Source organism: Rhinatrema bivittatum, chromosome 18 (assembly GCF_901001135.1).
Source record: "Rhinatrema bivittatum chromosome 18, aRhiBiv1.1, whole genome shotgun sequence".
NCBI lineage: Eukaryota > Metazoa > Chordata > Amphibia > Gymnophiona > Rhinatrematidae > Rhinatrema > Rhinatrema bivittatum.
In genome coordinates this window covers 26,472,872-26,496,526 of record NC_042632.1, presented here as the reverse complement: position 1 = coordinate 26,496,526, position 23,655 = coordinate 26,472,872, and the positions used below count along the sequence as shown (strand labels likewise).

At 42.0% G+C, this 23,655-nt stretch overlaps 1 protein-coding gene across 5 annotated transcripts in view; it reads right to left on the bottom strand.

Moving 5' to 3' along the window:
- The window catches only part of GABRB2 (gamma-aminobutyric acid type A receptor beta2 subunit), a 416,036-nt gene extending 392,813 nt beyond the window's left edge, over positions 1-23,223 (bottom strand). For 3 of the 5 annotated variants that reach the window (XR_003853453.1, XM_029583898.1, XM_029583901.1), the window contains exons 1-4: positions 22,168-22,242; positions 21,648-21,880; positions 21,397-21,488; positions 20,430-20,497 (exon numbers count right to left, since the gene is read on the bottom strand). Coding sequence is in view for 3 of the 5 variants with exons in the window: in XM_029583898.1 (XP_029439758.1) it covers positions 20,430-20,497; positions 21,397-21,488; positions 21,648-21,724 (237 nt within the window). In the remaining 2 variants the exon portion in view is untranslated. Of the gene's footprint in view, positions 1-20,091; positions 20,230-20,429; positions 20,498-21,396; positions 21,489-21,647; positions 21,881-22,167; positions 22,243-23,184 lie in introns of those variants that run through there. The other 2 variants (XM_029583899.1, XM_029583900.1) reach the window with 2 other exon arrangements.
- Between the last annotated feature and the right edge of the window lie 432 nt (positions 23,224-23,655).

Here is a 23,655-nt window from a genome sequence, read left to right as displayed (position 1 = left end):
ACAGCATGTGAGTGTGTTTGAGAACAGGCATGTATGTGATTGAAAGGATGTGTGTGAAAAAGCACTTCAGGTTTTACAAAATGCAGCTGCAAGGCTGATCTCAGGTACCTGTTTATGCAAGCATATCCCCCCTAGTTCTTTTTGACTTGCACTGGCTTCCAATCCAGTGGAGAATAAAAGTATAAAATCTCTGTAATGGTTCATCACTTGCTTTAGCCGAGTTCCTTTCCATGGCCTATTGCCATTTTGAAGGTCTATACTCCCACCTGTAATTTGAGATCACAGACTAGAGGGCTGCTTGAGGTACCATCACACAAATTGGCTTGGCTTCACCAGACAAGTTTCTCCATTGCAGCTCCACAATATTGGAACTCCTCACTTGCAGAGCTGAGGCTCGAGATGAATACTAAGACCTTCAGAGCTTGGCTTAAGACCTATTTGTTTAATTTGGCCTATGCATGATTAGGGTGCCTTTAATGATTAATTTAAAGCTGATACGATGAGCAGTCTCCTTTAAAGTGGTTTTATTTTATAAATTGCTCATCTCTCACATGCATGAATTTAAAATACTTTTGTATATCTGCTCGCAGCCATATCATGTGCATATATGCTGCTGCGCAAATTTGAAAGTTATCCTCCCTGGTGGTAATTTTCAATAGGATTTATGCATGTAAAAGTAGCAATGTTCTAAAGTCTATTTACACATGTCAAACCTTTTGAAAATTTTTATAATTTCAATAGGAGTTAAACACATAAAAGTAGCAATATTCAAACGCCCCTTTCTGCACATAAAACCCAGTTTCATATGAGTAAATCCTTTTGAAAATGACCTCCTAAATTTTTCCAGATGACAGCATGCAGTTCAGGTAAGATACTTATTAAAGCATGCTATCAAAGGGACAGACTGTCTCTGTCCTAATTTCTGTTTTCTTTTCTTGTAGATTACTGACAATTTAAAAAACAAAAAAAATATCTAATTTTGAACTTTGCTCTGTCATATTCATTATATTCCTTTACACTGGTTCACAATTATTTTCCTGAAATCTATTGATTATGGGTTTGGTTTTCCCCATACATAGACTATTGAGGTAAATAATTCAATACATCTTATACTTAAGTAACAGTGTAGTGGATCGCTAGTAACTCATTACTTTCCACAGCTCTGTATTAATAAAGAAAAAAACACAAACTTGGTAATATTGATCAGAATTCTCATAGGGAGCATAACTTTTAAACCTATTCACGGTACTGCATTTGCATGCATAGGGGTTAGGTTTTAAGAATGCGGGTGGGCATACATGTGCGCGTGCTACCCGGTGTGCACAGATGTACGCTCGATTTTACAGCATGCGCGCGCAGGCACACGCATTTTATAAAAATCGGGGGTCGGTGCGTGCAAGGGGGGTGCACACGCCAAGGCCCGTGGGCTTCCCCTGTTCCCTTCCCCCCTAACCTAACCTTCCCACTCCCCAAAATTTTTATTTAACCTTTTGCGCCTGCCTTGAGGCAGGTGCAGGTTGCGCGCGCCGGCAGCCTGCCGGCACGCGATCCTCCGACACAGCGGCAAATGGCTGCTATGTCAGAGGCCTCCGGCCCCACCCATGCCCCACCCCAGACTGCCCTGCCCCTTTTTTTTTTTTTTTTTTTTTTTTTAAAGCCCCGGGATTTACATGCATCCCGGGGCTTTATGCGCGTCCCCAGGCCTTGCACATGTAGGACTTTTAAAATCCGGCCTATAATGAACACATAGATTTATCCTGGTGTTTTATAAATTGTGCAGCGAAAGCTACACAATTTATAAAAATACCACATAGTGCTGCTCTGAAAGTATGCATGTATGTTTCAGTGCTCACAAATATTTCCTAAGCAAGAAAGTCTTTATTTTCTCTATTTTAAAAACATACAGGTATATTTTAAGTGTATAAAAAATATATATGTATGCGTAATAACCCTGATTTATACGTGGAGGCATGTGTTTTATAAAGTATGAGCATATACCATTTTGGAAATACTTGCACATGTACTTGATATCACATCACCAATCTGCTGTTACCTCTGTCAGTTTGCTTTGTCCATCTCCAGTGCACCTAGATCCTCTAAGCACTTTACCCTGAATCCAAAGCAATTCACCCAGGCCTCCCCATCCAAAAATTGCAGTCAGACAAGTCTGCTTTGACTTGTACTTGTGAATTAGCGGGTGTAAAATCTTACTAATGTGTTTGACAATTTAAACACATATCTCTTGCCACACATAATTCATAACCTCGCCCTGGAACATCCCTAAATCACACCCCCCCCCCCCCCTTTATTGTGCCAATAAAATATGCATATGAAACTGAAAATGTGCACTAGAACATAAAAACATAAGAAGCTGCTATATTGGGTCAAACCGAGGGTCCATCGAGCCCAGCATCCTGTTTCCAACAGTGGCCAATCCAGGTTACAAGTACCTGGCAAGTACCCAAACATTAAACAGATCCCATGCTACTGATGCCAGTAATAAGTAGAGATGTGCTTCGTTGTTTGCCCGAAGTAGGAAATTGCCCGAAATTTCCTACTTCTGGTTTTTTTTCGGAGGCCTGAAACCCGAAAAGAATTTTCCCCGACTTTCGGGGAAATTTCGGTTTTCGGGTTTGCCTGGGGGAGGGGCACACTTTTTTTTTTTTTTTTTTTTTAATTAAAACCCACCCCAAACATTTACCTTAACTATAGTTCACCCCCCCCCCCCCCATCCCGATCCCTCCCCAAGACTTACAAAGTAGATCCCTGGTGGTCCAGCGGGGTCCCGGGATCCATTTGCCCTCCTCCGTGCCCATGTTTCTGCAGCCGTGCTCTTTAAAATGGTGACGCGCAGCCTCTGAACACCATGTCACAGGGGCTACCGGCGCCATTGGTCAGCCCCTGTCACATGGCCATCGGCGCCATCTTGTGCTCCTGTCATGTGACTGGAGCTGACCAATGGCGCCGAAAGCCTCTGTGACATAATATGGGCAAAGGCTAGCGGCGCCATTTTGATTACTGGCAGCCGACAACGAAATGGCTCCCGGACCCCTGCTGGACCCCCAGAGATTATTGGCAAGCCTTGGGGGGGTCAGGAGCCCCCCTTCTGACCCCCCCCAAGGCTTGCCAATAATCTCTGGGGGTCCTCATTTCGGGTTTCCTCATTTCGTTTTTCCTCATTTCGTTTTTTCGAAAAACGAGACGAGGAAAAACGAGACGGCAGGAAAAAACGAAGCACATCTCTAGTAATAAGTAGTGACTAACGCTTAAGTCAACTTGATTCATTGTAGTTTATGGACTTCTCCCTCCAGGAAATTGTCCAAACCTTTTTTAAACCCAATTTTGCTAATTACCTTAACGACAATGAATTCCATAGCTTAATTGTGAAATTTTGTGTTTGTAAAATAACATATGTAAATACATGCTATATATGCATGAAGTCTCTGAAAATGCAATGTCCTTTATATTTATTTCATTTTACATTCTGTTTTTCAGACACTTCAGAGTGGATTACATTCAGGTATTGTAATATTTCCCTATCTCCAGGGGGCTCACAATGTTGTTTTGGGCTATGTGAGAGAGAGGGAGAGAGAGAAAATCATTTTCTTAAAATTAGTGTAAACTTTTTTTTTCGCTTTCAGCAACTTTTAACTTTCAGAATCTTTACACTCGCACTCAAAATTAAAAATGAAGTTCAGCACCTGGACAGCTCTCGCGTATTACTTTGTCCCTGGGACGGCTGTAAATCAGACACACGTCTCCCCAGTCTTGCCATGGCAACAGGAGCTCACCAATGTGCTCGCTACCATCTCTTCTGTTTACCTCCCAGTGAGCAGGTTTGTGGCTGCTGCAGTCCGCTGCTACACTCCATTTAGTTCATTGCCTTGCTATACCACCTTTCCACAATACATCAAATCATACAGATCATAACAAATCCATACACAGGTTTGTAGATCACATTTTAAAATTGTAATAAAATGTTAAATCATATAAAAAGTTCTCTACGAGATTCTATATGATAAAATTAATACTACTGCTACAGGACCATGGTTCACTTCTAATTAAAATGCTCCAACTGTTCAGATACAAATCATTCAATCTATTTTCTAAAGTCTAAGATCAGGTAGTCATTAACTAACTAATCCTGAAGACAGTACTAGGATCATGGGCATTATAGAAATAATCTGAGTTTTAAGAGTACTAACAAAAAAAAAAAATCCTTTAAATAAATTGAATAATATTTGTGACAGATCTGTCAGTGCTTTCTTTATCAAGGTATGAAATCCCTAGATACAGGGCTCAAAGGCTTGCTTGAATCATCAGATTTTGTTGTCGTCCTAAATTTCAAAGAACTGGATTCTTTTCGTGTTTCAGTTGGAATTGTGCTCCAGAGTATGGGGACCTTGGTAGCTAAAAGGTGAGCACCCTGTGCCTTTGAACCTCATCTGTGCTAAGGCTGGCAGTGTCGAGAGGATCTTAATGTTCTAAAGAATCAGGTTTAGACAGATGTAGTGGAAGACCAGTATAAAATGCTTTAACTGTTAGACATAAAATTCTGAATCTCTGAGTCCGCGTAAGAGCTGCGTTGCTCCAGAACTGCAGCAGGAGTCAAATGATTACTGATCCTGCTGCCTATCTCTAGAGCTGGACTTCGCCAACAGTGGCAGTCCTCCTGTGGTGGCCCACCGATTCCTCACCCCAAGCATGTTTTGCTTTTGGGTTTTTTTTTACACCATGCCTCTATCAGCCAATAACAAAGCCATAAGAGCCATGCCAGCAGCATCAGCACACTGGACACCACTCCCAACTTTATGGTTAAAAAAATAAAAAAATAATAAATGATATTTTCAAATTTTCCATGTATTGACATTAAGCTCTGGAACTGAACCCAGACATTCCATATGACAGCACACAACACTGCCCCAGAGATGGTCCTCCTCCTCCTGCTTACTTTTCATCTCAAATCAGAAAGTTGAGAGGTTACAGTGGTGCGGCCACTTGGCAATAGTGATCATAACATGATCCAATTTGAATTAAAGGTTGGAAGGGGGACAATAAGTAAATCTACAGCTATAATGCTACATTTTCAGAAGGGAGACTTTGATAAAATGAGGAAGATAGAAAAAAAACTGAAAGGTGCAGCTACAAAGGTTAAGAATGTACAAAATGCATGGACACTGATTAAGAATATCATCTTAGAAGTGCAGTCCAGAAGTATTCCACACATTTAGAAAGGTGGAAGGAAGGTTAAACACCTGCTGGCTTGGTTAAAGGTGAAGTGAAATAGGCTATTTTAGCCAAAAACATCTTCCTTCAAAAATGGGAAGAAGGCTCTATTTGAAGAAAATAGGAAAAAGCATATGCATTGGCAAGTTAAATGTAACACACCGATTAGACACCTAAGAAAAAAAATTGTTCATAAAGGCAAAAGCACGTAGGGGTAGATTTTAAAAGAAACGCGAGTGCACACACATGGATGCAGTGATTTTATAACATGCACACACCAGCACGCGCATGTTAGAAAATACATGGGCCATGCACACATAAGCGCCAGATTTTATAATCCACACGCGTATGATTGGGTGGCGTGCACAAGAGGGGGGGGGAGGATTTTGCACACTTCATGCAGAGACACATCCCAACCTTCTCCAGTTCCCACCCTGTCCTCTTCAATGAATACCCTAACCTCCCTTCCCCTCTCCTCCACAACCCCTAAATCCTTATTCCTTTTTGTTGTTTCAAATACTTACTTCAGGGCCCAACCTGAAGTAAGTTGCACGCACCCGAGGCTCGAGACAGGTTACGTGTGTGGCCGGGCCCCTTTGAAAATGCATGCAGCACACGCAAGGCCCGGCCACACACGTAACCCCCATTTTACATGCTCACAACTTTTAAAAAATCTACCCTTTTGTAAACATTTTTTTTTTAAATATACCTGAAGCAGGAAGCCTGCGAGGGAATTGGTTGAACCGTTAGATGATTTGAGGGCTAAAAGGGGCACTTAGAAAAGTTAAGGCCATCATGGAAAAACGAAATGCTTTCCTTCGATGTTTACTAATGAAGATGTTAGGGAAATGGTTTTCAAGGGTGATGATTCAAATAAACTGAACCAAATCATAATGAACCTGGAAGATATAGTAGGCAAGATTGGCAAACTGAAGAGTAGCAAATCACCTGGACCAGATGGTATATATCCCAGGGTTCAGATAGAACTCAAAAATGAAATTTCAGATCTATTACTAGTAATTTGTAACCTATCATTAAAATTGTCCATTCTGTCTGAAGACTGGAGGGTGGCCAATGCGACCCCAATATTTAAAAAAGGCTCCAAGGGTGATCCAGGGAACTATAGACTGGTGAGCCTGACTTCAGTGCTAGGAAAAATCATGGAAAACTATTTGAAAACAAAATCACAGAACATAAAGAAAGATATACATGGTTTAATAGGACATAGCCAGAATGGATTTATCCAAGGGAAGTCTTGCCTCACTAATCTCCTAAATTTTTTTGAAGGAGTGAATACATATACGGACAAAGTACACCTGTAGATGTGGTATATTTGGATTTTCAGAAAGCATTTGACAAAGTCCCTTATGAGAGGCTTCTAAGAAAACTAAAAAGTCATGGGAAAGGATGCAATGTTCTTTTGTGGATTGCAAACTGGTTAAAAGACAAGAAACAGAGTATGATTAAATGGTCTGTTTTCAGAGTGGAAAAAGGTAAACAGTGGAGTGCCTCAGGGGTCTGTACTTGGACTGATGCTTTTTAATATATTTATAAATGATCTGGAAAGGGGGACAACAAGTGAGGTGGTCAAATTTGCAGATGATACAAAATTATTCAGAGTAGTTAAAGAACAGGGAGATTATGATAAATTGCAGGAGGACCATGCGAGACTGAAAGATTGTGAATCCAAATGGCAGATGAAATTTAATGTGGATAAGTGCAAGGTGATGCATATAGGGAAAAATAACCATTGCTGTAGTCACACGATTTTGGTTCCATATTAGGAGCTAGCACCAAGGAGAAATAGCTCAGCGACATAGTGGATAATACTTTGAAATCATTGGCTCAGTGTGCTGTGGCAGTCAGAAAAGCAAACAGGAATTATAAGGAAGGGAATGGTGAATAAAATGGAAAATGTCATAATGCCTCTGATTTGTTCCATGGTGAGACCACTCCCCGTATACTGTGTGAAATTCTGGTGATGAAACTCAGAAAAGATGCAGTTGCACTGAAAAAAGTACAGAGAAGGGTGACTAAAATAAGGGGCATGGAAAAGCTCTCCTATGAGGAGAGACTAAAGTGTTTAGGGCTGTTCAGCTTGGAAAAGAGACAGGGGAGATATGATAGAGGTCTTTGAAATCACAAAAGGACTTGAACTGATAATCAGTTATTTATTGTTTCAGATAATACAAAGACTAGGGGGCACTCAATGAAGTTACTAAGTAACGCACTGAAAACAAATCAGACAACATTTTTTTTCACTCAATGTACAATTGAGCTCTGGAAATCATTGCCAGACGGTGCGATTAGGGGAGGTAGTGTAGTTGGATTTAAAAAAAGGTTTGGATAAGTTCCTGGAGGAGAAGTCCATAAACTGCCATTAATCAAGTTTACTTAGGGATTAGCCACTGCTATTAATTGCAGCAGTAGCATGGGATCTACTTAGTGTTTGGGTACTTGTAGTCTGGATTGAAAACAGGATGCTGGGCTTGATGCACCCTTGCGCGCACAGAGCTGCCTTCCCCTGTTCCCTCCGAGGCCGCTCTGAAATCAGAGCGGCCTCGGAGGGAACTTTCCTACCGCCCCACCCCACCTTCCCCCCTACCTTTCCATTTTTCTTTTTATTGTTTCTAAACTTACTTTAGCCATGGGGCTGAAGTAAGTTGCGCGCTCCGGCTGACTGTTGACGTGCGATCCAAAGCACAGCGGCAAATGGAGCCGCTGTGCCTGGAGCCTCGGACCCTACCCCCGGACTGCCCACGCCCCGCCCCTTTTGGCAAGCCCCGGGATTTATACGCGTCCTGGGGCTTTACGCGCGTCACCGGGCCTTTTTGAAAACAGGCCCAGCACGCGTAACCTTTTGAAAATTCGGCCCTTTATAAAATAGGGTGGACATGCGCTAGTGCTAGATGCACACCCATCTCCTGTTTTCAGCATGCATCCAGCTTTTAAAATTCCTCTTGGGGGGGGGGGGGGGAAGTCTGTAACTTTTAAACAGCCTCGTGTGCTGACATGTATGCATGTAAGACAGTTCGCACTAATGAATGTATATGCATCTATGATATAAAATAGGCCATATGCACGTACTTGTGCATGCACTTTTATATGGACACATGCATGTGTGCACAGATCCTGCGACTACTGCGTGAGTTGGGGGAATTTTACACGGAACGCACGCCAAAAGGTAACTTTCCTAGTTTGTTCCCAGTTTGCTCAGTTTAGGGATGGGACTTGCAAACCTCCTTAATTCTATAGCCACCCTTACCACCTGTTAGCCCCGACCCTTAAAACCCTGCTGCCTGGCCTAATTTTTTTTTTTGTTTCCTACTTACATTTTACTTCTGTTATGGAGGATGTGTATGTGGAAGGGGACCCTGGTGTAAGCCTCTGCTCATAAATATTTATGCACACATTTTTTTTTTTTTGGCCAGGTCCTGACACGCCCATGCCCCGCCCAGACCATACCCATGCCCCGCCCCTTTTTAGAAACTGTCCCTTGTGCGTGCAACGGGAGATCTGCGTATCCATGAGCAGCTCATAAATCCGCTTGGCACACGCCGACCCCACTTGGGTGCATATCTCCTGCTTTTGGCGCATGCAGAGATTTTAAAATCTACCCGCAAGTGTGTAAGTCCTTTGGAAAAAAAAATTACCCCTGAAGGGCCTGATTTTCAAAAAGGATTTACATGCTTAAAACTGGGTTTTCCATGTGGAAATGCACTTTACCTGTGTAAATGGGCTTTTGAAAATTGCTAATATATGCCATTGATTTGTTAATTGGTGCACTTAACGTGGGTAGATGGCTCTTGAAAATTGCTATGATTGTATATTACATTTAGATGCATAACACCTTTGAAAATTCTCCTGCCTACGTTTAACAGTGTTCTAGCCTAGACACAAGGCTTTGCCATCTTCTCAAAAGGCAAGAAGAAAAAAAAAAGCCATGTCCTGCTGAAAGCAGTTCCAGCAGGACACCACTTTTCTGTCCTAGGATTGAGAGGATAATGACATCTTCTATGTTTCAGGTCAAAAACCAGAAGAATGCTGGGAACTAAAGTGCTGCTGTGAGAAAATTATCAGGTTAGGAAGAGTCGGAGCTGCAGCATTTCACAGTGAATCTTCCTAGGGGGAACAGAGTTGCCGGGGTCCTCAACCTGAACAATATAAAAACACCCACACTAAAGGCTAAAACTGAAATCTACAAACTGCATATGAAGTAAATAAAAAAAAGGTCAGAAACAGGAGCCAATGTCTGAAAATGATTGAATTCAACACAAAATTTCCCCCTCCCCTGCTACAGCTAAAAAGATAACAAAGCAAAGCAAAGCAGAGCGGGTGCTGAGTGTGTCTGGCCAGCCTATATTTAAATGTCCAGAGCAGAATAGGTAATGTGAACCTCGGTTAGACTCATGCGGACAAAACAAAGGAAGCACAAAGTTACACCAGTCTCTCTCTTCTCCAGCAAGCTCTCTCCATCCCCTTCTGTAGTCTATCCACACCACATTCTCTCCCTCCTCTTCACTCTCCCCCCCCCCCAAGCCAGTCCTCACCAGTTTCTCTCCCCCGTCCCACCACAACCCATCCACACCAGGCTCAAACCCCCCCCCCCCCCCAGCCTGTCCATACCACTCTCTCACATTCTCCTAATCTCTTCTTCCTCTTCAGCACTTATCCTCTCTTCCAGCTCCCCTCCTTAATCCCTCTGCTTTTAAAAAATGAATTCTTCCTCTCCTGCATGGGTATATTTTGACTTTCATATTTGGGGATAGGGAATTTAATACTTCTCTCCCTGCTCCATACTTGCTTTTGACCCATCCTTTCACTCTCCAAAAGGATCCCCAAGGGCCATCTCTGCTTCTCTGCAAACTTAGCTCACCCATTCCTTCAATATTCCCAGACGTCATTGGTAGGCTCCACTCAGCTCCCAATTTGTTATTCTCTTTTCCCCTTCCCCAGGAGGGGTCTTGGATCTCCTCCTCACTCTGCGGTGCCTTAAGCCCAGGAACCTCTCCCTTCCTCGCCCCCTTCCCTGCAGCCCTTGCCTCAGACCAGCGGCAGTCCCATTGCTTTGCATGTCCCGAGGTCTGGAAGCTCAGCAGTTACCCAGGGTTCATGTTGCTCTTCTCACCCTCCACCTGGAAACCCCAGAGGTCGCGTGCTGCACGGGAGGATCCACACGTCCTCCAACAGCCCCCGGACACGGGAGCATTAACTCACACCAACCCGCGCCGAGTACTGCTCTGATGGCTGAGTATCTGTCTCAAGGAGGCTGCAGAGCTTTGCCAAGAGAAAAGAAGGGAGCCAGGATTCAGGGGCTGAGCAGGAGAGAAAACAGAGATCCAAACCAGGAAAAAAAATGAGGGGGAGGGGAGGGATGAAACACCCTCACCCCAGCTTCACCAATGTTCTCCTATCACCTCTTCCTGCTGCCATCACATTACTTCCTTGGGCTCATGCAACTTAATATCCTCACTAGGTGCACCACTGCTGTTGATCCAATGGGGGAATTATTATTTTAAAACTACCCCCCCCCCCCTTAATTCAAGCCCTGACACAGCCCCTCTCAAAATTACAGCTGCCAAAAAGACAATTTTTAAGAGGAAGATTTTCAGCCTCAACGTCCTCCCCCAATGCTATCCTTCCAGTAAAATATCTTATTTATCTGAATGACTGCAGAGCCAGAAAAAAATATATACCAGCTTCCCCACACCCTTGATTCAGCTCAGCTGGCATAGAAATCTTCACCAAACTTAAAATAAACCATTTTCTAACAATTGCGGATAACTTTCAAAACTGCTTGCTTGTGTCCATTTACACATGTATAATGGGCACACTGCATTATAACCTGCATGCAAATGATGTGAGCAGATTATAAAATATGAGTACATAAGCACATACATTTTTTTTTACATATGCGAGCAAGTGAAAGCCCGGACATCCAGAAAGGTAGCGGTACTTAGCCGCATAGATTGGAACTTATCCAGATAAGTCATGGCACTTAAGTCTTAACAGTGCTACTTGTCCATCTAAATAGTACTTGGACTTATCTAGGCACGTGAGATAGCAGGAAATATAAAACAAAAAAGCAATATATATATCCAGATAAGTTCAAATTTATCCAAGTAGCTGGAAAAGTCGGAATGTAACTGGATAAGTGTGTGCATCGATATACCCCTGTATTTGTGCTTCCAGTTTTAAAGGAATACACAAATAGGTTTTACTCATGCTATTTACAGGCATTTACCCCCTGTAAGTCAGGAGATTTTATAGCATACGCGCAATGAAATAAACAGTTTTACCGATTAGTCTACCAGTTTGCATAGTCCATCAGCCTGAAGTTCCCCCCCATTTCATCAAGATCCCCCACCCAGTCATTTTTTTCCCCACTTACACCTGATATTGAGCAGGAGTAAAAATACACAAGTAAAAAAAACTTGCGTGCGTCCCTTTGCCAGATTGTAAAATAGCAACGTATGCATGTGAATGTTGGCCCCTCCCCAGAATGCCCCTGGCCTGCCCCTTTTATTACATGTGCAAATTTACTCATGGTCCCCAATTTATTCAAGTATGTTGTGGTTTTGAAAATATAGTGTATGTGCCATTTTATGTGTGCACATGCTTTTTTTTTTTTTTTTTTTTAAACACATACATTTTTAAAATTCACTTCTGTCTGTCTATAGTTTGAGTTAATCCTCTGCTTGGTTTCTTAGAACTTATTTTCCTGTCTTCCAATTTTATAACTTTTATTTAAAAATATATTGTAACAAATGAAGGAAAATAAAAAAAAAAGATGGCAAACACTTAAAAGGGGACAATACATGCTACACAAAATACAATGCACATTAAAAAAGTAGCATGCAAATAGCTAAAGATTTAGAAGCTAATAAGATGTTTAAATAAAGAATAGCAATTTACAGTAGCAAACCTGCGAGTGTGTGTGTGTGAGAGAGAGAGAGAGAGAGAGAGTCACCTATCCGAAAGGCATTTCAGATCTTCTTTGGTCTCATAAGAGCATAATATGTCTGATGTCCATTTCCCCTCATATATCCTTAGCCATCTTACAAGCACATTGATATAGTCACTCCCCAGGATCCCCTGTTGTGGCAAAGTAAGACCAACCTTTGAGTGAAAATATTCCCATATTTCAAGTACATTCTGATAAAAATGTAACACATGAAAGATATCAACCTCTGTTGTGTAAATTTGCCATAGCACCTATAGCCTAGCAAAAGTCAAGGCGACAGAAGAATATCTCCAGTTGAAAGGCTGCCTTACACCTAACCATGACCAGCACATGCATAGTTAGACAGACGTTATTCTTAACAGCTGAAAGACAAGACCCAGATGAACAAAAATATAAAAAGGATTCCGTGGTGACTGGATCCCGGAAAATATTTCAGTCCAGTATGTTTTAATTTTCAGATACAACCACCAAATATGAAAAAAGACCGCTTACTACCACAATTCCAATAACCTTGATCCTAGTGGGTTTGGTTTTTTTTATATCTGATGTGAAATACCAATGAAATAGAATCTTATATCCATTTTCTTGGTTAGTTAAACAAATCAAGTGGACTTTGTTAACCTTTGAAACATCTGCAACCAACTTTTATCTCACATTCTTCAATCTACTTTGTTTGCCAACCTAGTTTTAACCTTCTTTATGGGGTCATCCATGACTGGGATTATAATCTTTGAAATAAGTCCCTTGCTTTAAGAGCAATCATCTGCCAACCTTTTGAAATCTATGAATTCCCTCTTTTTCAACTGCATATACTGGAATAATGACTTCCAGTTTCCAACTGAACCTGTTGGATAGTCAACAATGTCCTCCACTGTCAAGCTTTGCCAGGTTTTGAAGTTTCCCTGGTGATATTGGTGCTGGGACACCGTATATACCCTTTTCACCTAACAGTTTACTCCAAGTACTCGATATAACTCCAATAAAGGGATGTTGTCTGCATCCAGCGTAATATACACAGACCATTTGTCTTTGCCTATTCCTTCTCCATTGCTATCCAATGCTTATCTTTCAGCTGCTCGTGATGTACAATTATGCTTTTTAAAATGTACAGTTTTCTGATAGAGCTGGAAGTTGAGGAGGCTCACACCACCAGATTTTTTTTTTAGAATACAGCAATATTTGTAAGGATACTCTAGACCTTTTACCCACACTTATAAATCTGGAAACCGGAGCTTAGAAATTGAAAAAGCATTCTGGAGTTTAGGGGCGGAAAAAAGCTGGTCATAGGTAGCATTTTCAGACGGGGTGAAAAATTCTAGCTAGCTATTCTGCCCAGCCAAAAGATGGCGTACAGAGCCCATACAGTAAGATCCTGCTTAATTTTCTTCAGAAGGGGGGTCAGCGAGAACAGATGGTTGACATTGCTCAAGATACAGATCCTAAGATATTTTATGGCCCCTTGTGACCAGTGAAAAGGGACTTTTTGACATTTCTCTGTTTTAGTCCTAGAACTGACCCTAATCTCCAATTTTCCTGCTTTGATCTTATAACCTGAGTCACTAGTCTCTGTGCTGTGGCTTGCAAGGAACTAACTGGATCTTTGACATACAGCAGGATATGACTAGCGAACAGCATATTTTATTATCTGATTCCCCCATCAGAAAGAAATCCCTTAATGTTGATGTCAGCTTGAATCTTTGCAGCACGAGGCCCTTTTGCTAGCGCATAGTACAAGGGAAAAAGAGAGCAGTCTTGTCTTGTTCCTTTAATCAGTGCAAATAGATCCGATATCTGTCTCTTCTCACTGACTCGGGCTTTGGGGGTTTGGTCCATTGCAGAAAATGATTCCCCAAACCTATTTCTTTCTGAGACAAAAACAGGTAACCCCACTCAATCCGGTCAAATGCTTTTCCTGCATCTAATTTTTTCAGACGGGTCAAGTTTGGCCATATTTATCAAGCCCGTTGCCTTCCTCCAATTTTGTTAGCATGTCTGCTCTTTTTCCTCGAGTGTGCCAATACTTTAGTGGATTATAAATGTTATTAGATGAAATCTGTGAGAATCTCTGTCCATCTTCTCCAATGTCCTCCTAGTCTCAGCCCCCGCTGGCAATCTCAGGGGTCTCTTACCCATTGAACACTGCTATGCTGGCTGATATAGTTTAGCAAAAATATGTTTTGTATCTTATCTTGTTGCTGTTCTTTTTCTTTGTATTTTTATTTTTTATTTTGCTGTTTTCTACCTTGGGGTTTTTGAAAGACAGGATTTAAACTTTTATAATAAATAAAACAACCCCCACCTTCTTTCTGTTACCTCCCCTCTGTCCCACACAGCTCCTCTCCCAGTTTTTCTCTCCCCCTTAAGTCCCTTTGCCTAACTCCTCACCCCAAATTCAACCCTTATTGCTGCCCATGTCCTCTCTCTGAACTCATTGGCCTCCCCCAATTTCTATTCCCACTTCTTTCCCCCCTCAGCTCCTCTTTCCCTCACAATCTTCCAACCCTTCTTGCTCTCACAACTTGTGCCAATTCATTCCCTCAGCTCCACTATATCAACCCCTTTTTTTTTTCCCCCACCTCTCAGCCAGGATTCCTTCCTTCCTCTCCCAGACCCTCACAGCAGTATCCCTTTTTATAATCCAACCTGCCCCCCTCCCCTTCTATTCTATCTTGTACCCTCCACTGCCTGATACCATCTCTCTCTCATCCATCTCCTCTGCCCTGCATTTCCTTTCCTGGGATTACTAACAGCAGCCTTCTCCACCTCTGCCGACACCTCAAGGCAAACCAAAGGCAGGAAGTCTGTCCTACACTACTGCTGCTGCTCCTTCCTGCCCCGCTGCAGCCCATTGGTCGGGCATTCCACAGCCGGCCAACAGGCTGCAGGGGGAGGTCAGAGGTTTCAGATAAGACCAGAGTTTCCTGCATGCCTTCCCCTGCGGCACAGAGCCCCTAGTTCCCAACCAGCAGGAGTACAGGCAGCAATACTGAAGGATGCACAAGTCCCTGTAGAACTCACAGGGCTGGTGCCTGTGCTAGAAAATTGTATTCAATGGCTAGCCATCTAAAAAAAAAAGTAGTATGTCTCAAAAGTTTGCAATTTAAGAAGCATTTTGATTGTAATGTGGATATAATTCCTCAATGGCCCCCATCAGTTCATACAAAAGGTTCCAGGATTAGACAGAAAACAAATATTTGAACATCATGGAGATTTGTATTAGCTTCCATTTCTATCCAAAAATGCTTGAGTTCTATAGAAAACATTCGTACTTCCAATTGTTACCCTTAAATGCATCCATCGTGTAATAAAACATTGGTTGCTTTACTTGTATGGAAGGAAAATGCACTTCAGTTAAGCCCAAAGAGTCTGATTTTCAGGCACGCCATTAAATAAATCCAATGGGATCCTCCTCCTTCTTCTATCACCTTACAACACATTGCATCTATGGATCTTATTTTTAACAGCATTTTTGCAGAAAGTGCAAAATGGACAAAAGAGTTTTTGGAAACAGACCCCTATGATGAATGCTGTGAGCTATCTAAAATCTCTTTGAAATGTCAAAATGTGTGCAAGCAGAATGAGTAATTTGCTCATAGCTTTTGCATAGCATGCTCCAGGAACAGACTAGCCTGGCTGTATTGTAAATCTAGACTACCTTCTCCTTGAGAACTGATCAACTGCTTTAAGAACCGGGAGTGATACTAATCAGTAGCCAATAGCTTGTATAGTCAACACAGTTTACTTTAACACATGTGATGGTCTGGAGACCACAGTTAGTTTTAGAAATGTGTTTTGATTAAAGACTCTGGATCAGTTTACAAATATAAAGATTATACATGAGCAGGACCTAAACTTTAAGTGGACTTACGTTAAAACAGTTTTTACTGACATAGTGATAGATGGTCTCAATTTCTGTTTTCATTCTATATTTGATGTTAATTTTCAGCTTAACTCGTCTGTTGACTGGTCATCCAGCTCTGCTAAAAGCTCCACCACATAAAACTGAAAATCCTAGGATTGTGTTAGATTTCTATTTGTGCTATGCTGAATTTTAATAATGAAAATTAAACTTGACTAAAAGGATGTCATTGACCAGGGTATTGACTTTTAGAGAGTTAAGCAATACCATTCTGCTCTCAAACGTTGATATTCTTGAATTGTGATTAGTCAGTCAGTCAGTCCTGGCCAGTTTACAGCAGGTTTGGTTTATTTCAACATCAGAGTTTACTGTACTTTGCACCCAGTTACACCAGTGTTGATGAAGTATATATAGCAATGATAGGGAAAATAGTTCATCACCATGGTACTGAATTTGTTTCACAGCAAACAACCAGACTGTTGAACTTAAAAAAAAGAAAACAGTTTTAAGAAAAATTAAAGTCACTAGTTATTGAGCTGTGGAGTTCTGAGCTGTAGCAAACCCTGACTGTAAACTCATTGTGTTTCCAGCATCTTGAATCTCTTCCTGTTCTGAGTTTTCAGTCTTCAGTGCCGAAGGAAAGAAGATGATCTTGTGTCTCAAGATGGGCGTGTCTGCAACACATCGCCAACACAAGCTCGGCCTCAATGCCGTTCTAAGTACGTTATCTTCCATTTCATTTGTATCCCTTTCAAGATAGAGAGGGTTTAATTTATAATATTTATTTTGAAAAGGCAGAAAGCTTACATCTCTTGAATGGATGCAATGAAGAAAGGAGAAAGAGGATTTTCCCCAACCACACCACAAAGATAAAATGATTGATGCCATTCTCTATAGTATTTACAGTCTTCCTTGCCTAAAAATGAAGGTTATGAACTGACATGGGATTATAAGGAAGCATTCTCTCAGACGGAGGGTGAAATAGATTTCAATACTTGCAGAGAAGGCATTCTTTACTAAAAAAAAGTGGTGGCAAAACTGAGAATTTTATTAACGGAGGCCATAACGACTACAATGCTAAATAACTTCAAAACAGAATAAGGAAAACATTTTGAGGAATAAGAAATGGGTTGGAATGATGCTATAGTTAGAGTCTAGGGAATCAGGTTGATCCAGGTTCTTAATCTAAACACAATATTGGGATCGAGAAGAAATGTTTTCTGCTGTATGGCAAAACTGACTCAAACTCTCATTGCTTTTCTTTCCACCTTCTTTTAGATTGATACACAGAGGCAGCTGTTGCTTAACGGTGATCTGTGTATCAATCTAAAAGAAAGTACCAAGAAAAACAATTAGGTCAGACTTAATACATCTTGGATCATTCTTCAATCCAATAATAGAATTAATTGTATATAAAAACCCCAGGGGATAAATGTGCAGATAAATATTAATATGGACATGCTCACGCTTCCTAGGTATAAAATGTTTAACTTTTTTTTTGGGTGGGGGGAGGGGGGAATTTTGAGGGATGGATATGCCTAATAATTTATAATATAAAACTGACAAACTGGTTCAAGCCATAGATCCAGCTAGCTCGGCATTTTATTGCTAAGACAAGACACAAGGCATGGTGCAGTCTCTCGTCATCATGGTTTAGGGCTACACCGAACTGGAGATGATATCCCCATCGATCTATTGTTCATGAATCTGCCTTACCTCTCTTTGAACCCAGTAATACCAATTGCCTCCACAGCACCCTGTGACAATTACACAGATTAACAGAAATACATCCATGTACTTGTTTTATAGCCTGCCACCCCGATTTGCTTGGGTGACCCCCTAGTTGCTTTATTTTGAGACACGGTGAATAATAATTCTTTGTTTACTTTCTCCATACCCATTGATAACAAAATAAATAAATAAAATGCATGAAAGTTTGACAGAAGCATAGAGGATCACTGGTTGCAAAAAGGTGAAAACAGAGCCAGAGATCCGGGATCTATGACATTGCACCAGGAATGTAACTGGACACACTAGATGGGCCTTCATATTCTAAATTTCTATATCTGGATTTTATACACCTCTAGAATATCTCTCATTTTCATGTACTTGATCCAATAACCTGTAAAATTAGGCCACTAATCATGCTTTTACTGTATAGCATTAAGGATTTAAAATGGGTTTGATATGAAAGATGCAAAAAGATAGCCTCAGTACACAAATTAATTTCAACAAAATATAAACACAACCAGAAGCAAAAAATGATTTCAGAAATCAGAGTTCTGTACTCTAAAGGCTTTTTCATTCTTGGTTCTTACAAAATTCCTGAAGTAAGCAGGTCCTTAATGTTGTATCTAAACACAGTGGATATTAATATGCAGCTTGTTAATTGGCTATTTCAAAACTAAAATCTCCAGGCAAGCCAAAGAGGACACTGTAGTGATGCCATAAGGTAACACTCAACGTTGGTATAAGTCTAATACACGGTAAATTGCAGAAGCCATAAGTTCCTCTAGTATGAATAATTTTATTATCTATAAATAAAACAGAAAAAAAAGAATATACACAGATGCAATAGAAAAAAATTATGTTACCTATCACAAGAAGATTGCTAATATTCCTGTGCCCTCTCACTATTAGCTGAAACTTTTTAAACGGATGAATAAGTGAGATTCTCTATTAGCACAACATTTAAAACCAAGTTTATAATAAAACTATAAATGCACAGCACTGCTAAATTAATTATATTTAGGTTTGCTGCCACACTACATCAGAGTTTAATAACTTGTGACCGATGTAAAGTTTGAGTTTGTCACCTTTCTTGGTCTTTAATTGTAATTGATATATGCTGTTTCTCAGGCTGCCATTTGTGATATCCTTTATTTAAAAAAAAAAAAAAAAAAAAAAAAAGCACTACCTGGTTAATGTTCCCACCAAGAACCTGAAATATTTTCAAACAAAATACAGCGGTAATGAGAAACTTTCTGCCGTCAGCAGCTGTTCTACAGCTCTTTTCCCGTCAGATGCTAAGTCTCTTTTCTAGATAATAGGAACACAAGTCACAAATGATGTGTTCATCTCTCATTATCCCCTAAACCCTGTGCATTTTTATGGAGTAAAGAAGTAAACATTTTGGCACCGTTAACTCATCCCATGCTAAAGGGCTATTCAACCTTGATCAGCAGGAAAAAAAAAAAAAAAAGGAACAGCTGCCGTACTTTTAGAAAATAAGAAACGCAAACGTCATACGACTATTTCTAAAAGAATATTGTTTAAAAAAAAATATGAAACAACAACAAATTTGTGGATAAAACAAACATTCGGTCTATCCTGAAATAAGATCCAATTGTAAACTACAGACACAGTTCGCCTGTAAACCTAGCGCTGATAAGCGTTAAGATCAGTAGCATATTTTCCTCCAGCCTGGTAAAAGTCAAGGATTAGGTAACAATTTAAAACAAGGACGACACCCCCCAAAGGGTCAAATCAGCTTATATGCGAAAACCCTCCTCAAAAAACATTTTGTACTGGTGGCCTGGCTTAGTATTTTCTATTACAAATATAGAATAGTTAGCAGAAATTCAGATTTGCTGACAAGACATTTATGGTTTCGGCAGTCAGAAATTCACAAAATATATATATATAATATATATATATATATATATATATTATATATATATATAATTAGTGGTAAAAGTACACACACCACTGATATTTAAAGTAATTTGTCCTTGTGCTGCAGTGGATCCTTAATGTCAGCAGGGGGTGCTCTTGCATGAAGCAAAACAAGGCGAGCGCTGATTCCTGAATGTAAAGTACTTGCTCCATAATGCTCACTGTTGGTATAAAGTGTCATCTAATATAGGGAGCCCCATCTATAAATTGCATGTGCTCTAGGCACCTTGTGATTGGGACAATAAAATAGCTGTTAAATCTTAACACACCATCCTATTAACCCCCCCAGATTTAAGTGTGCGAGTTATTTTAAATCTCAATACCCTGAAGGGGTGCCCTTCTATATAGCCGGGTACATATCCTTTACCTTATTTATCTATTTCAGGAAACCTGCAGCTCAGCACGCGTGGCATCGCTCCTTATCAATCAGCGGTAAATGAGGACAGGTGAAACCAGTCTCTAATGGGGGGGTTATGGGAACCCACGGGGTTTCGCAAAACCCAGACCAACAAGTAAGGCTTCGGGGGTCTCAGAATGACTGGATTTAATCATCCGTGCTCGGAGCCATCAGGCAAAGGGGAAAAACACATTCTGATGATTAAATAATTAAATCAGACTATTCCCCCCAATCATCAGTTTCAGCAAGGACTGCGGTGGGGGAGGGGCTATTAAAAAAAAAAAAACCCAAACCATTGGCATACTCACCATATTGACTTCTGACACCATATCAATACTGGCAATATCTATATTCATGCCAACAGCCACAGGGGGACCTGCAAAGCAGGAAGACAGAGCCACAATGTGATCTCCCGGAACGCAACTCTTTTGATCGCGCCATTCTCGCTCTTTATTTAACAAGTCAAGGGCATGGGTGAGGCGACAACTCCACCCGGCAAAGTCCCCCAGAGTTGGGCTCCGCATTTACCGCACACACACACACGCCACTAAAAATGTGTATGCCTTGCAGCGTCTGCACACAATCCACGAGAGCCCTTTGAGTACATGGAGCATAAAGATCTTAAAAAAATATCTTGTCTGACATTTTGGGTGAAAAAAAAACACACAGCATTAAAAAACTTCTCGTTTTTAACTCCTTCCGTCCCAGAAACGTGCAGCCTAGAAGCAGTAACACATTTAAGCGCGCACGTATCTCAGATCATTCGTTTGCCCTTAATACAGCACTGACCGATGCGCTGCCCCAGCGTCCGGGACAGGACGAAAGCTGATGAATAACGAAAGCCACGCAACTCTTGCAAAGCCTGAGCGCCCAAAGGGTTAATTTCCCTCCAACCCCCCCTTTCGAAATCATTTAACTGCACATCTCCTGTTGCAGACAGTAACTCCGATCCGGCACAAGTTCGAATTATTAATTGAAACTATTTTTGCTGCAAACGTTTCCATCATATCCTCTCAGTCAAATAATAATAAAAAAAACAACAACAACAACAATCATGGTTTTTAAAACAACAACAAAAAAATACTGGGAGAGCAGCACCTTTTCCCACCTCATTTTAAGAGGGGGTGAGAGGACGAGGGTAACCCCTGGTCAGTCGAGAGCAATAGGCTTAACTTTAGCTCAGCTGTTGCCAATGGAAGAAGCAGCAGCCCCCCCTGATGTTAAATTACTAACCCCCCCATGCACCGGCTCGGTTATAACAACAGCTCTCAGTACCTCCAAAATCTGGCCTCAGACGGATGTCGTAGCCTTTCAACAGTCTGTCCACGGTCTCTTTTACCAATGACATATTGCTGGGGTCATTGGCACTGGAAGACATAAAAAAGAGAGAGAAAGAGACCCCAGATTGTATGTTTCCAGCTCTCTGCAGTGCTTCCCGGACTCAGTGAGCAAGAGAGAAGAAGAAGAAGAAAAAAAAAATAATACAGAATTCAAAGTCGAGAAAAAGACGCCCGCCAGCCACTCACCTCTGCGCGCAGACCGCGGCTAGGATTAAGGGCAAGGGCCAGATCCCGGCGGCCCCCTTTGCCCTGGCTCTCGGCATCCCTGTAGCGCTCGCTGGGCTCTCGGCTGCCAGCGAGGAGACCGAGCTCCTGCTCACTCTGGCCAGTGCAGTAATTCGACTGGGGCGCGCATGCGCAGCGCCCGGCGCAACATCAAACGGAGCAGCGGTTGCTGCTGGAGATGGAACAAAATTTCCCTTTGCAACCCAAAAAAAAAAAAAAAAAATTATTAAAGGGGAAGAAAAGCAAAGCCATTCAAACAAGTCGCCCATCGGAGGATGGAGTGCATTTTTTTTTTTCTTTCCTCCTTCCTGCCCCGGCAGCCCGGACGGCAAAGTTGGCGAGCGGAGGATGCAGAAGCAGCAGCAGCGTGTCTGCACGTCCCTGCCCAGAGCATGCGGGCTGGCAATCGGAAACCAGGGAGGGGGGTGAGGGACCCGGTGCAGGGGGAGCCTCCCCCCCACCCCACGGACCGCGTATGTACCTGGCAAAAGCCAGGGATTCTTTGACTTGATTGTTGTTTTTGTTTTCTCCACCCCCACCCCCCTTCGGAAACGCTCTCCCAGGGTGGGTGAGGCGCCGTGTAAAAAGGCTCTGAGCGTGCATTTAACTGGAGGGGGAGGGGCTAAGTCACAGGGGGGGGTGGAGGGAGATCAGATGTGTCAAAATATTTCTGGTAAAATTGGTTGGAGTGTACGTGCTGTGGGTTAGAGAGGAGGAGTTCCGGGGGGGGGGGTAGGTGCCTAGGTTTGGGAGTATAACAGGTACAGGCGGCGGATGAGACAAAACGGAAAGGAAGGTACACTGCTAAAGAAGGGGGTGATACTAACACCCCCCCCCCCCCAAGATTATACATATATAAGGAAAATATATTAAAGAGAAAAAAAACCCCAGCAACCTCGCAATCAATCAATATGCAAAACTCAAGCTGAATCCACTCCAAAAGCCAGGGCAGCTCTCCGGCGGATTCAGCAATGAAGCATGAGCCCCATCACTGCCCAGCTTCACACTGAGCGCAGCCACACGGTCCCAGCCCTGGCCGCCTGCACCTCTGCTGCTCTGACCCCCCCCCCCCCCCCCTCCCTGCCAACTTCAGCAAACTGGAGCCTCCCAGCTCCCAGACCCGTGTCCCGTGCAAATCTTCACCGCATGGACCCTAATCTCTCCTCTCCAGCGGCTTAACTGATGCCCATCTCCCCCGGTGATGCAGGCTGCACTGCAAATGAAGCCAGGACAGAGGCTTCCAAGGAATCGGAGCAAGCCGGGCTCCCCCTCTCTCGGAAAGCTGCTCTCATGCAGGCTCGCTCCATTCCCAAGGGTGGACGTGTGCACACACACTCCGGGGCAGAACTTGGGTTTGCACCATCTCCTGCAAGCTACTGGCACCCTCCTCAAAACCGGAGTCATCTGATTCTCCTACAAAAAACCCAACCAAAACACCTCTTTATCTCTGGAGGAAAAAAAAAAAGCATCAAGAATTTTATATAAAATAAACGTGTACTTAAACTAAGATGAGCAGATAACTCCAGTCCCTCTCAATGTTCGTGGACTCAATGGAGGTTTTACCTCCATTGAGTCCACGAACTTGCAATTTCACTGTCTGAGATAGGAACTAAACTCATAGGTGCAATGGGGTCCGCTTAGCTTTATGCAATTGGTGATGAAGCTTATCTGGTCACCTTACTTCAAATGTATTTAACCCCCACCCCTCCCTCAAAGGCAAGGGGCAGGCCAACCAAGGAATGTACTGCTGTTTCAGGAGTGCTGGGCTTTTTCAGAGCTACCCTTTGACATTAAAATCTATTGCATGTTTAACCACATTCAAGGCAACTTTGAAATATTCTTTCCAATTAAAAAAAAAAAAAACCCCAACAAAAACACAGTTAAGCTTGTGCTGATTGCAATCAAATCATTTTATATGATAATCACATTCTTCTAAAGAAATATGATCGATCAGGCCAATTTGCACGAG